Source organism: Quercus suber, unplaced genomic scaffold, assembly GCF_002906115.3.
Source record: "Quercus suber isolate HL8 unplaced genomic scaffold, Cork oak 2.0 scaffold_462, whole genome shotgun sequence".
Lineage (NCBI taxonomy): Eukaryota > Viridiplantae > Streptophyta > Magnoliopsida > Fagales > Fagaceae > Quercus > Quercus suber.
In genome coordinates this window covers 338,452-351,468 of record NW_027069913.1, presented here as the reverse complement: position 1 = coordinate 351,468, position 13,017 = coordinate 338,452, and the positions used below count along the sequence as shown (strand labels likewise).

Here is a 13,017-nt window from a genome sequence, read left to right as displayed (position 1 = left end):
AGCAGTGAATGCAGCAATGGGAGGCTGTGGAGATGGTGTAGCCAATACATGATCAGATGATGACATGTGATGAGTAGGCCGACGGTTCTCCTCAGAAATGAGCTCCTTGACTGCAGCATCAAGAGAAGGAGTAGGAGACCGACTAAGCAGAGAAGCCCTAGTAGGCTCAAAATCCTCACGCAAACCCATCATGAAGTGCATAAATCTACGGCGATCCCGATATTTGACAAAGAGCTCAATGTCCTTAGAACACACTAGTGGAGGATCTGCAGCAGAGAGTTGTTCCCACATAGTAGAAGTCTGAGAATAAAAATCAGAAATAGACTGACCTGTCTCTTGGCGCATTTGATAAAGTTTTGATTCAATGTGGAACTCCAAGCTTGAATCATTAGTACAATTATAGCGATCGGCCAAAAATTTCCAAGCAGCTTCAGCAGTCTCAAGACGAGGAAGGAGATTATGAATGGAGGGAATAGAGGTATTGATAAACCAAGACAAGACCTTACTCTGAATACTCTCCCATTCCTCTAGGCGTTCTTCATAATCATCTGTTGTAACTGTAGTCTTGGAAGATTCTTCAAGAGCTGTAGCTGTGGACTTAGGGTTTGGTACTGGCTTAGGAATTGAACCAGTCACATATCTCCACAGTTTTCGACCCTTGAGAAAGACAGTCATATTCTGAGACCATGCATGATAGCTAGTAGGACCATCCAACATAATGGTGATAGGACGTATGATGTCTCGTTCATTTTGTTGGGCCATAATGAAGAAAATGACCAAAAAATGAGACTTAGAGACCTCAAATGCAGAAACGGAGCCCAAAATCGGAATCTACGCGAAAAACTGAGCAAGACAGGTCCTGTTGAAAAATTTTGACTTGGTCAAAGTCAACGGTCAAAGTCAACGGCTTGGTCAACGACTCAGGATGCTGACGTGGCAGGATGACGTCACCTAGGGCTGACGTGGCAGGATGACGTCACTAAGGCTGACGTGGCAGGATGACGTCACTAGGGCTGACGTGGCAGGGGCTGGAACGGAGCAGGCGCGTAACCGGCGCGTGGGAGAGCGTGAAGGCGCGTGGGAGCGCGTGAAGCTTCGTGGAGGCGCGTGAGAGCGCGTGAGGCTTCGCTGAGGCACGTGGAGGCGCGTGTAGCGCGTCTTCGTCTGCCAGAAACTTTTGGTAGCGCGTGAGAGCGCGTGGAGGCTCCTTTGAGACAGTTTCTGCCTAAGTTTTGCTCGGGGAAGTCTGATCTATCACGTCGTATCTGTGATTTGACGATTTGATTGATAAATAGACTAGATCCGAGAGGTAGTGGTTGGATGTGACGGCAGTAACTCGCTTCTGACGGTGGCTATCGGTGAAGGCAAGGGCAGCGGAAGAACGCCGGAAAATACCACTAGGTCAGAGCCATGGCTCTGATACCATGTTAACAATATAAGGTGAGAGAGAATGACTGAATAGTCTGTATATTGATGTGTATCAAACAATGTACAAAAGAGAGCCTTATATAGGCTAAGTATGTGTGCAGTACAAGTAACATACTAGGCTAAGCCCAATGGGCTAACTCTAACCTAATCTATACACTAACAAGCCGTTTGCAGAGGTTGCGATAGAAAGTCTATCACTGTACAAAGATTTTATAATTAAATTGTTGTAATTGTTTTTCTTATAGTATATTTCCTGCGGAACAGGTTTCCGAAGTGGTTTTTCCATTAAAGAAAATTTTCATTGGTTTTTCTCTTTGGTATAAAATCTTGTGAATTACTTTTATTGCTTAGACCATAGGTATCTAAATCTTAATAAATGGTGTGATTGATAAATAAAACCGTAAACTCCACCCTATTGATTGCGTAAATGAAATTTTCACATAAAGAGTGCGTTTGGTTCCAAATTAAAAAAATCAGCTTATTTTACTATTTAGCTTATTTTTGCTATTATTTGTGGGCCCCACTATACTTTTTGGTACTATTTATGGGTTTCACAATTAACTTTTATTTTTATTTACAGTACTTTTAGCAAAAAGTTTTCAATTTTAACAAAATAAGAGGATCTCAAATAGATCCAAAATATGAGAATATTGTGTTAGTTCTATTCTAAATGAACAATAATAAAAATATTACAACATTATGTGTTAGTTATATTCTAATTGAAAAATAATTAAATTAATATGAATTATAATATTATAAAAATTGAAAAGAAATACCAAATATCTTAAATTCTTATAAAATTAAACTAAGACAACATCAGCTTCCTATTAAATTGGAATAAAAAAATAATTATAAAAAAATTTAACACCTTATACTGAATGATCATGTATTTATATCCCATAATATGTGTGTGTGTATGTATATATATTTGTCCTAAATGTTCCTAACTGTGCTTAAGATTCGAGAGAAAGGATCTTGCTCTGAGCACCAACCCAACCCAACCGGCAGGGCGGGTTTCAGTTTCACCATCAATTTTCAGCCCATATTGGCTCATGCTATATATGCCCATTATTGGGTTTATGAAGCCCCAAGACGACAAAAGAAAGTAAAGCTCAAAGTCCACAAGCGAAGCCCAAAGACCAAAGCTGAAACCGAAAACGTCCTCGACTACAGATCCGCTGTCAGTGTGGGTCTCTTGATTTCCATACGAACTTTTATAAATTTCTCGCGCGAGTTAAATGAATGAATTGGAGGGAGGATGTTAACGACAGGGTTTCCTTAACAGCCGTGCAAAAATGCATGCAAAATGTTTTGTCACACCACAATCACAACCAACTCTATCCTTTACTTTAAGGGGAAAAAAAAATTACAAAACTTGTTTCTAAGAACATAGAACGATCACTTTTAATCTTTAATGTGTCATTGTGTCTAATAGAACAATGATGTGTCAATTTTTAGTTTTGCCATTTATTTAAAGGACTAAAAACCATTGCTTTAAATTTCAAGGACTAAAATCAATAAATTTTTATTTTAATTATTAGAAATTGATAGAAAAGTAGAATTTTTTTTTTATACCTAGGGTGCTCCTCAAGATGGATGAAGTTTTCATGGTGAGAGGCCATGGGTTTGATTTTGTGGGGAACTCTCCACACACACAGACACATGGGAATGATAATTTCACCATGATTTTCCCTGTTCTACACGAGTTTTCCTCACCTCAAAGAGGTGAAAGAAAAAGCACAAGGCAAAATATTTAACCCCACTATTGAAACAAGGCAAGGGTAGATTTTAATCACCCTCTCCCAGGTATATTTACTAAAATATCATTATGCTTTCTATGATTTATAAAATTGACACGTGACCTTTAGAGACTTTGTAATTTTACTTTATTTTAATGGAATGTTGGATATATTAGGACTTTGTAAGTTTGTATATTTATTTTGCCAAACAATTTAGTGTTACATATTTTATTTTCATTATTGAGTACTAATAATGTACTATTACTTTATTAAAAATGTGATTTTTGTTATTACAATATTACTTGAGATTTTGTATTGTTGTTTGGTTAAATAATATGGTATGATTTATTTATTTATTTTTATATTAGTGTTAAAGATTTGTTTTATATTTTATATTATTAGTATGGTAAATTACACTAACCTCCCTTAAAGTTTCACAAAATAACACTATACAAAAGTTTAAGAAATGGCACTCTTGTCATTGACTTAAAAAAATGCAACATACGAGTCCATCATCTTTCACATCATTACTTTTCTAACAAAATATTCCATTGATGTGAGAGGGTATGGACTAATTTGTTGCTTTTATAAAAGGCATGGCTTCTTTCTTTTCCTTTGTTGAATATTGCTTCAAATTCTTAATTAGTTTTTGTTTGGGATTCCTTGATGTAGAAGGAAAAGTTTTTCCTTGGTGTAGAAGACAAGGTTTTTCCTTAGTGTGGAAGACAAGAATTCTCCTTGTCATAAAAGGAAAAGTATTCCTTATTGAAGAAGTAATTGGTATTCCTTGTTTAATAAGGAATAAGATTGAAGCCTTATAAATAAGTATTGTTGCAAAGAGTTTGGTGACTTTTGCCCAAGGTTCCTCCTACGTGGAGAGAGATGAAAAACTCTTAGAAGAATATAGTAGGTTTCTTTGAAGCGTAGTTGGTAGATTATTTGGAGTTGAAAGATCACCCATAGTTGTGTGTTGAGGGTCATTTGTTTTGCGAGTGTGAGTTATTGGGTGTATTGGGGCTTTGGGCTTGTGAGATTGTGTTAGTGAGGTTTTGTGAGTGTTGTTTGTTTGAGTTGTGAGTATTGATTAATGTCATAGTAATTCATATCATTGATAGTGGATATTTTTGTTGACGTGAACGTAAGCATAGAGTTGGCCGAACCACATTAAATATTGTTGTCCCTCGTGGATATTTTATTTTCTTGTTTATGTGAATGCGCTTCCGTTAGCGCCAAATCATAATAATCGACAACATCCTTCAATTTAATCAGAATCGGTGAAATGTGACTGGCTGACAAGGTAAAATAAAATTTAAACGATAACAGTCATAGCATACAGTGATACAACCCAGCAAAAATATGTAAAAGCATAATAACAAAGTTCTTTAAACTACAACAGTACAATTTGATATATACAAAACCCGGAAGCCAAACTGAAGGTAAAAGAAATTGTCCAACCAATACCAGCAATGCAAATAATGTTAAGCCTCTCTTAATTCTCCTTGCCTCCTTCAGGCACTAATTGTTTGGTATAAACACGGTGGCGCCTTTCTCTCCCATACATGAGCCAGAAGATTAGAGAGAGCATAACCGCAATAGAGACCATCACCAATCCTATATAGATCCATCTACTGTATTGCCGAAGACCAGGACAGTGATCCCTATATATTTCGCTGAAAGTTTGACGCACAAATGTGCAGTCTTCAAGCTCAACCAGGAAAGGACCATAATTGTACAAGGCAACACCCACATTTACTCCAGCCATCATCTGGTTGAAGAGGGCCGGGGTTAATCGCCCTGTTGTGATGCATATCCCAGTTGAAGAAACCTGGCAGACGTAGTTCATCCAAACCTGCATGGATTAAATCAAAGTATTAAGCCTTCTATTTTATGCTGACACCAGAGAATTACTGCCTAATGCTTCACAAAATTGGTTGATTTGGTAAAAATGAGACCATATGAATATGGGAAGAACTTAGGCGTTAGATTGCCAATTAAATTCAAACACTCGGCTGCATTAACTAATGCAGCACATACTCTTTCCCAAGGACAATTTAATTCAATGCAACCAAGTGTTTGAGTTTAATTGGAGGATCTAATATACTGTATCTAAGTTTTTCCCAATTATATGTATGGATGAGGACCAACTCCAGAAAAGAGTTTCCTGGCTCTCTTTATTTTATTCAAACATTTCGAAGTTCCCCAGTATTGCTAGGTTCTTACTTCAGTTGCATTGCTTGGTTCCACCTCACCATCAGAGCAATCACGTTCGGTGAAGTCAGGATAAAATGGATTGCAGAGGATTGGTACCAATGGGCCAGATTGATTCAGATACATTTGCTTGAAGTTGGGAGAGAAATTTATGTTAGAGACATTGGTAATGACTGAGTTGATCATATCAACAAGTTGAGAAGTGACTTCCTTGCTCCGCAACAAGGTTTCCTGTGCAGTTGCATTGTCCACGCAGGGCAGTATATCATCTAAAGCTGTATAAGAAGTTGGGTTTTGAACCCATTCATCCATTGCAACACAAGTGTCTGCAGCTACGCTAGTAGGTCAAAGGGACAAAAAAAAAAACACATTCATTGGTTAAAAATCAGCAGCAAAAGAACAAACTTTCAGAGGAAAAGGCAAAATTTATGTTTTTCTGAGAAAACATAAAAAGAAAAACACAGTAAAATTGCATTTAGAATAAACCTGCAAATTATCACAACTGTTGCAGAAAACTAAATTTTTAAAATTTTAAATTGGTTTTCATTATGAACACAAAACTAGCTTTGAAAATTTTAGCACTTGAGCAAAGGAGATTATGAATTTTCCTTTCTAACTTCTGTGACTGCTATTTCAAACTTCTATCACAAAGCACAGATGGCACCTTCTACTTTGAGAAATGATGGATAACTCTCTTAATGCGTTTAGGGTACAAGCTTAATGTGGTGGCTTGTAACAACTGAGAAAAGATCCATTCTCTTTGTATTAATAGCTTATAATAGAATATGATGATGTATAAGATGATGAAAATACTGCATAACACTATTATGCTTTGGCCTTTAGTGTCATGGCTTTGCAGGCAACATTGTGAGACAGTCCATCAGTCTTTTGCTATGATAAATATACCTAACATCCAATGAGCTCTAGCTTCAATGGCACCTCCTCCTCTTGTAAGAGCAAGGTCTAGGGAGAGGTTGTAGGTTCAAGACCCATTAGATGCATGTAACTTTTCCATAAAAAATTATAAATATACCTTATTTTGTACTGTAACAAACCTGCCATCAGTTTACGATAAACTAAATGTCTAGCTTTACCACAAAATATCAATTAAAAAGTGAATGCAAAAAGCACATGAATAAGACAATACTAAGAATAGACAACTAGAACAATGCCCTTACTCCTTAAAATAGAACCATAAGGAATTGTTAGGGACTCCTTATCATCATTCTTTAAATATTTGCAGTCAAACTGAATGCAAGGTTGCAGATCTAGCCATAGTAATCAATTTGGAAAGTGGTAAGCAACGTAGAATATAGAAAAGAGCAACAAAACCATAAACATAGAACAGGACAGGGGAAACGGGATACAAGGAATCTATTGGGATATGACTGAAAATTATAATGAAACTATGTTAAAGAGAATTCCAAGGGTGGGAAATGTCCACTTCAAAACACATATCAAAAGAACACTTCAAAAATTTTCGGAAATAAGGACAATTGCATGATTCAAAAAACTTAAAACCAGTAGAGGGCTTAATCTTGGGTAAAAGATTTTTCGGTAAGTAAAGCATCTACTTTTCAAAAGAAAATTGAGCTAGACATCATTATCGAGCTAAATTTATACTTTTCCTATGTACAGATGTAACATCTGAGAGAGTTTTCACTATTATGAGAAATGAAAAGTGTCTCTACAAACCATTCTATTATACATGACTAGTCAAATGAATTAGCCAAAGCTTGCTTGCAAATATATAAATAAGGAAAAACATATACAAGAAAACTATAAACTTTACACAATATCACAAAAACTTACTTATGGAGAAGAAGGAACGTGCCACACAAAATAAAGGTCCCTGTAACAAGTATCCATCCAGTGATCACCACGCTGCACATTTTTAAATTAAACCATTCTGTGAGAAAAGTTCCTAACTAGATGCAGAAATAGTTGAAACATAGAATGAGGGAAACAACATAAAAGGAAAATGAGGTGCTGCACCATAACAATATTACTTACATGTAAACAAGAGACTGCATGCCAAATACAGAAAATACTGAAGCAAAATAGCAGTACAATGATGAATTAGTACCTCTATGGAAGATTTTAGAAATTATCAAAGATAGAAATACATGGGATCTTAAAAAATCTACTGAAGGGGCTTACATAATCCAAGAAACGTCAAGACAATCATAATAGCAGCGATTACAATAATTGCAAGTCTCCTGCATGAACATTAACATGCACATTTAATGATCAAGATAGATGTCAGAAGCACAAAAATAGAAGAAGCAAGCCTTATAATTTTTCATTACACAGAATCCAAGAGATCATGCATGTCTTCTGAATTCTCCACTGTTCGGACAGCAAGGGTACTAGCAGAAGAATTAATCTTGGTTTCAATCTGGTCAATATCAGTTTGAACATTTGAAGGTAGAAAAACTTGATCCACTCCAACCTGCTTAGCTGCACCAAGATAATCTGACACGTTCCTGAGCTTCTCAACTGTGAAATCTGCCTGATGTACAACATACTCCAATGTATTTGTTGTACTACGGTGAAACCTCTCCTGACCAGTATATAAAATAACACATCCAATACTGTAACCACAGTACAATACATCAGTTTATTACAGAAGTTCAACTTAAAACCAGAGAGAGAGAGAGAGAGAGAGAGAGATATGTACATGGTTGTTATTGTGAGAATTATGAGGACAATAAGAGAAAGAACATAAACTGTCTTGGAATAGCCAAAAGACTCCTTTTTGCGACAGAAATGAAAGAGACAAATGAGACATAGGCACAGTCCAAAAGCCAGGAACCAGACTGCAGCGATGACAAACAAAGGAACTGCAGTAAAACCCACTGACTGCATTCAAGAGAAATTTGGAGAAAGTTAAGAAAAATAATACAACTATTCAAAAGTAACCAAAAACCAAACTAAGCAGAAATAAAATTTATCAAGTACAAATAACTAAGATGCAGGAGCGATAACTACTTCAAGATATTTAAGTTACACTGAAATTAGAAGAAAAGAAACCCAAAGGAGAGATTTGTTTAAGGATCATTGAAAGTCATTCCTATTCAAATGATAATTGATTGCAAATTACAAATATCATTGACATGAGTATGAGACCAAGACCTCAATGAAAATGTGAAAGAAAGAAAAACCAAACAGGGATTCTTTGTTAGACTTATTTGGTTCAGGGGCGTGTCTGCATCCAGAGTTAAACCAAGGTCTGTTATTGATAGAAAATTGGATTATTCTCATACAATAATTGTAACTGGAACTGGATAGCCTTGGATTACTAATATAAATTTTTTTTTTTTATATGCAGTGTATTCACTTTCTGCCACCCCAGCCTCAAACCCCACCCGTTTTTTTTTAATAGTTTGGGCCTTGCTATCAGCTTGCAATTTACTTACAGAAGAAAAAGTGACAAAACTGCTAATACTGTACCTCAATAAGTTTCATCATCAGTTCATAAATTTTTTAATCTTGGAAAATATTAGGAGGAACCAATTTATGATATTAAAGGTGCAGAATCTTGATAAAAGTAGTTAATAGAATGATCAAGAAGTATCAACCCAAACTTCATGATTCTCTACATCCACATGCATTGCATGATCTAAAAGAGAGCTAATTCAGTCAATGATTATTGATTAATTATTCTCCAAATGCCAGCTTTCTTCTTTTAGACACTTCACTCGTCTCTTTCACACCAGACACATCTAAAATATCCATGAATTCTATATATTTATTTTTTGACACCCTCCACCAAAGCCATTGCCTCTAAGAATAATAGCAGTGTCATGTTCCCTTATGTAACAGGAAATATATGTGTATATAATCAAATAAGGCTTAATCCCAATAAATTAGGGTATTGACCGCATAAATTAATTGGGATCAGTCATATATTTCTGGCATTCTATCCTTTCTAAAACCGTACTCTCTACGCCTTTGCACACCCTCAACTTGAAGTAAAACTCTTTTTTTAACTGGTGCATTAATAGATCTCAGTTGCACATAACCAAATCATCTTAAACAACTCTCCCTATTTTCTCTAGAAGACCCGCCCCTCCTTTTGAACAAATAACTTCATTCCTCATCTTATCTTTCTTAGTATTCCCTCTTTCCACAAAGTTCCTACGATATGTTTTAATAATATATAAAAATGAAAATAAAAAGTCGTGACTCGATCAACTTAAATGAGACGCCAGCATTCTTCTCCAAAAAAAAAAAAGGCTACATCAATATACCATCTTCTATAACTAAGTTCTTTTCTTAATCAAGGTTTTCTCTCTCTCTCTCTCTCTCTCTCTCTCTCTCTCTCTCTCTTTTAATTTATAAATCCTTCTTAATCTTTAAGTTTCTCATTGAATGTTTCTCATTGATGCAATACTCCTCTCATACGCAGGCGGGTGCACACAAGCAGGACCCGTCATACATTTAACAATAATGTTGCATATGCACACGGGGATACAATTTTTTTTTTCTTTTAACAAATAACACGTTACATAAGACATCACCTTGCTAAATAGATACTACCTAGTTTGCCCAATTTTACTGAATGGAGTAATTTCCTAAACTATCCCTCCAACACAAAGTCACAAACAATAATGACAGTCTGTCATAAATCAGTGGTGAAAATTATTAGGTAGTTTCAGAAAATAGTAATAGTAATGTGACGCTCCCTCCCACGTCACCATACTCCGGAATACTGATAATTACTCATATACCACACTCATGCTTACCAATTAAAAAGAAATCCAACCAAAGTACAAGTCTACAAGACATCTAAGTATCGATTAGGATCTTCTAAAGTTCTTAATCTTAAAATTGTATCCATCCATTTTGAAATAAGTGATAAAATAGCAAAGTATTAGATTTTATCAGGTAATCAAAATTTATACTAAAAATCAGTATCGCCATTTTCTGCAAAATTCAATCCACTCATATCAAACTGCATAAATTTATATGGTAGGGGGGTTTGATAAACTTACAGCCCAGTAATGGCGATCATGGATATTCCATCCTTTGGTGTATTTTTTGAAGCCATTAAGAGGATCTTTTCTCTGAGTTCTCTCTGAAGCCAAGATAAAATTTGAGTTCACAACAGGTAAAACAGTGGGACCCCCCACAAAATACTTCCGAGTCTTCATATCAAGGTTTTCTCTCTCTCTCTCTCTCTCTCTCTTTTTTTTTTTTTTTTTTTAATTTATAAATCCTTCTTAATCTTTAATGGCCTGTTTGGATGTTTAAAAAATGAGGGGGAGTAGAGTAGAGGGAGGGAGAGTAATCTAATTACCTTGTTTGGAAGTTTTTTAAGGAAGGAGAGGGAGGGGTTTGGAGGGGTTTCAACTCCCTCTAGCCCCTCATTTTTAATTCCCCCAAATTGGAGAGATTTGGAGGGAGAGTAGAGTACATAAACTATTAACCAAGTAAATTACCTAATTTACCCTTATTATATTAACAAAATTACACAAGGGGAAGGACTAATTATTCCCTTCCCCTTTACTAATTTTAAAAACATCCAAACAAGGTGGAGGGATAGTTTCTCATTGAATGTTTCTCATTGATGCAATACTCCTCTCATACTCAGGCGGATGCACGCAAGCAGGACCCGTCATACATTTAACAATAATGTTGCATATGCACACGGGGATACAATTTTTTTTTTTTTTTTCTTTTAACAAATAACACGTTACATAAGACATCACCTTGCTAAATAGATACTACCTAGTTTGCCCAATTTTACTGAATGGAATAATTACCTAAACTATCCCTCCAACACAAAGTCACAAACAATAATGACAGTCTGTCATAAATCAGTGGTGAAAATTATTAGGTAGTTTCGGAAAATAGTAATAGTAATGTGACGCTCCCTCCCACGTCACTATACTCCGGAATACTGATAATTACTCATATACCACACTCATGCTTACCAATTAAAAAGAAATCCAACCAAAGTACAAGTGTAACAAGTCTACAAGACATCTAAGTATCGATTAGGATCTTCTAAAGTTCTTAATCTTAAAATTGTATCCATCCATTGTGAAATAAGTGATAAAATAGCAAAGTATTAGATTTTATCAGGTAATCAAAATTTATACTAAAAATCAGTATCGCCATTTTCTGCAAAATTCAATCCACTCATATCAAACTGCATAAATTTATATGGTAGGGGGGTTTGATAAACTTACAGCCCAGTAATGGCGATCATGGATATTCCATCCTTTGGTGTATTTTTTGAAGCCATTAAGAGGATCTTTTCTCTGAGTTCTCTCTGAAGCCAAGATAAAATTTGAGTTCACAACAGGTAAAACAGTGGGACCCCCCACAAAATACTTCCTTGAAATAAGTGATAAAATAGCAAAGTATTAGATTTTATCAGGTAATCAAAATTTATACTAAAAATCAGTATCGCCATTTTCTGCAAAATTCAATCCACTCATATCAAACTGCATAAATTTATATGGTAGGGGGGTTTGATAAACTTACAGCCCAGTAATGGCGATCATGGATATTCCATCCTTTGGTGTATTTTTTGAAGCCATTAAGAGGATCTTTTCTCTGAGTTCTCTCTGAAGCCAAGATAAAATTTGAGTTCACAACAGGTAAAACAGTGGGACCCCCCACAAAATACTTCCGAGTCTTCATTAAGTGCTCCTGCTCCACACTATACTTTCCCTCATTTTCCCACCCTGGAAAATAAAAATAAATGATGGAAGGAAAGAAAGAAAGAAACATTAATGTTCCATCCACAAACAGCTTCAATGACAATGGGGTTGGAAAAACAAAAATGTTATGGCTCCTCTGCTTGGTTGTTAGAGAAGTAGGAACTTTGTGGATACAGTGTGATGTAGTCTGTAGTCATACATTATTCTCAGCAACCAAACAGAAAGAAACAGAGTAGTGGAGAGGGAGTACCTGAAGTGGGTGGCGTTGCTAGTGGAAAGTGAGAATAATGGCCGTGTGAAAGGGAAAAGAAAGTAGCAGAGAAAAAGGTGGCTAGAAAGTAAAAGAACAGAGAGCTGTAACATAACATTATGAGAGAGAGAGAGAGAGAGAGAGAGAGAATTCTTGTTGTTCAGTACTGGTTTTAGAGAGAGGAAGAGACAGGACCGTTTGGGAAATGGGAAGGGGATGGAGGTAAGTGAGCATAGATTACTCGTTACTCACTAGTCATTACTCCTAGTCCTAGTTACCTTGCTGGTTCCCACCACCACCTTGTGCCGGGAGATTGTGACGGTTTTACCCCCTCTGTGTTTTTGCTTTTTTTTTTACTTTTTAGTGGCTTTTTAAGGGTGACGTTAATGGTGGCTTAAGAGAAATTAGCAATATTTTAAGAAAATTTTGATATTATTTTTATAAAAAATTATCAAATTTTTTATTATTTTATTATTTCCTTATAAAATATTTCTAAAAATAGTTTTTAAACTACTCTTAACTCTTTCATATGTAACAAAAAATAGTTATTTAGAGTGTGTTTGGAAAGTAATGAAATCCACGGCTTATTAGAGTTTTTAGTCTATTTTTACTACTATTCATGGGTCAATTGCACTTTTTGTTACTATTTATGAGTCTCATTGTAATATTCAACTGGCGTTTAGCACTACCGCGCACCTTTAGTGTGGTGATCACTCTA

At 35.7% G+C, this 13,017-nt stretch overlaps 1 protein-coding gene across 1 annotated transcript; it reads right to left on the bottom strand.

Annotated features, from left to right (window-relative positions):
- Positions 1-4,453: 4,453 nt before the first annotated feature.
- On the bottom strand, positions 4,454-12,605 carry LOC111985105 (uncharacterized). Its single transcript, XM_024016750.2, has 9 exons — positions 12,300-12,605; positions 11,871-12,073; positions 8,056-8,237; positions 7,685-7,969; positions 7,536-7,594; positions 7,389-7,425; positions 7,188-7,259; positions 5,388-5,712; positions 4,454-5,016 (listed from the first exon to the last, which is right to left on the bottom strand). The coding sequence occupies exons 1-9, from the start codon at positions 12,415-12,417 to the stop codon at positions 4,657-4,659; spliced, it is 1,641 nt and encodes a 546-aa protein (XP_023872518.2). The 5' UTR covers positions 12,418-12,605; the 3' UTR covers positions 4,454-4,656.
- Between the last annotated feature and the right edge of the window lie 412 nt (positions 12,606-13,017).

Excerpts from the sequence above, each read along its gene's own strand:
- LOC111985105 (XM_024016750.2), bottom strand. The coding sequence starts at position 12,417 with ATGTTATGTTACAGCTCTCTGTTCTTTTACTTTCTAGCCACCTTTTTC. Across the intron at positions 12,074-12,299 it reads AGCAACGCCACCCACTTCAG|GGTGGGAAAATGAGGGAAAG; the intron begins GTACTCCCTCTC and ends TTTATTTTCCAG. Across the intron at positions 7,260-7,388 it reads ATGCAGTCTCTTGTTTACAT|CGTGGTGATCACTGGATGGA; the intron begins GTAAGTAATATT and ends AAAAATGTGCAG.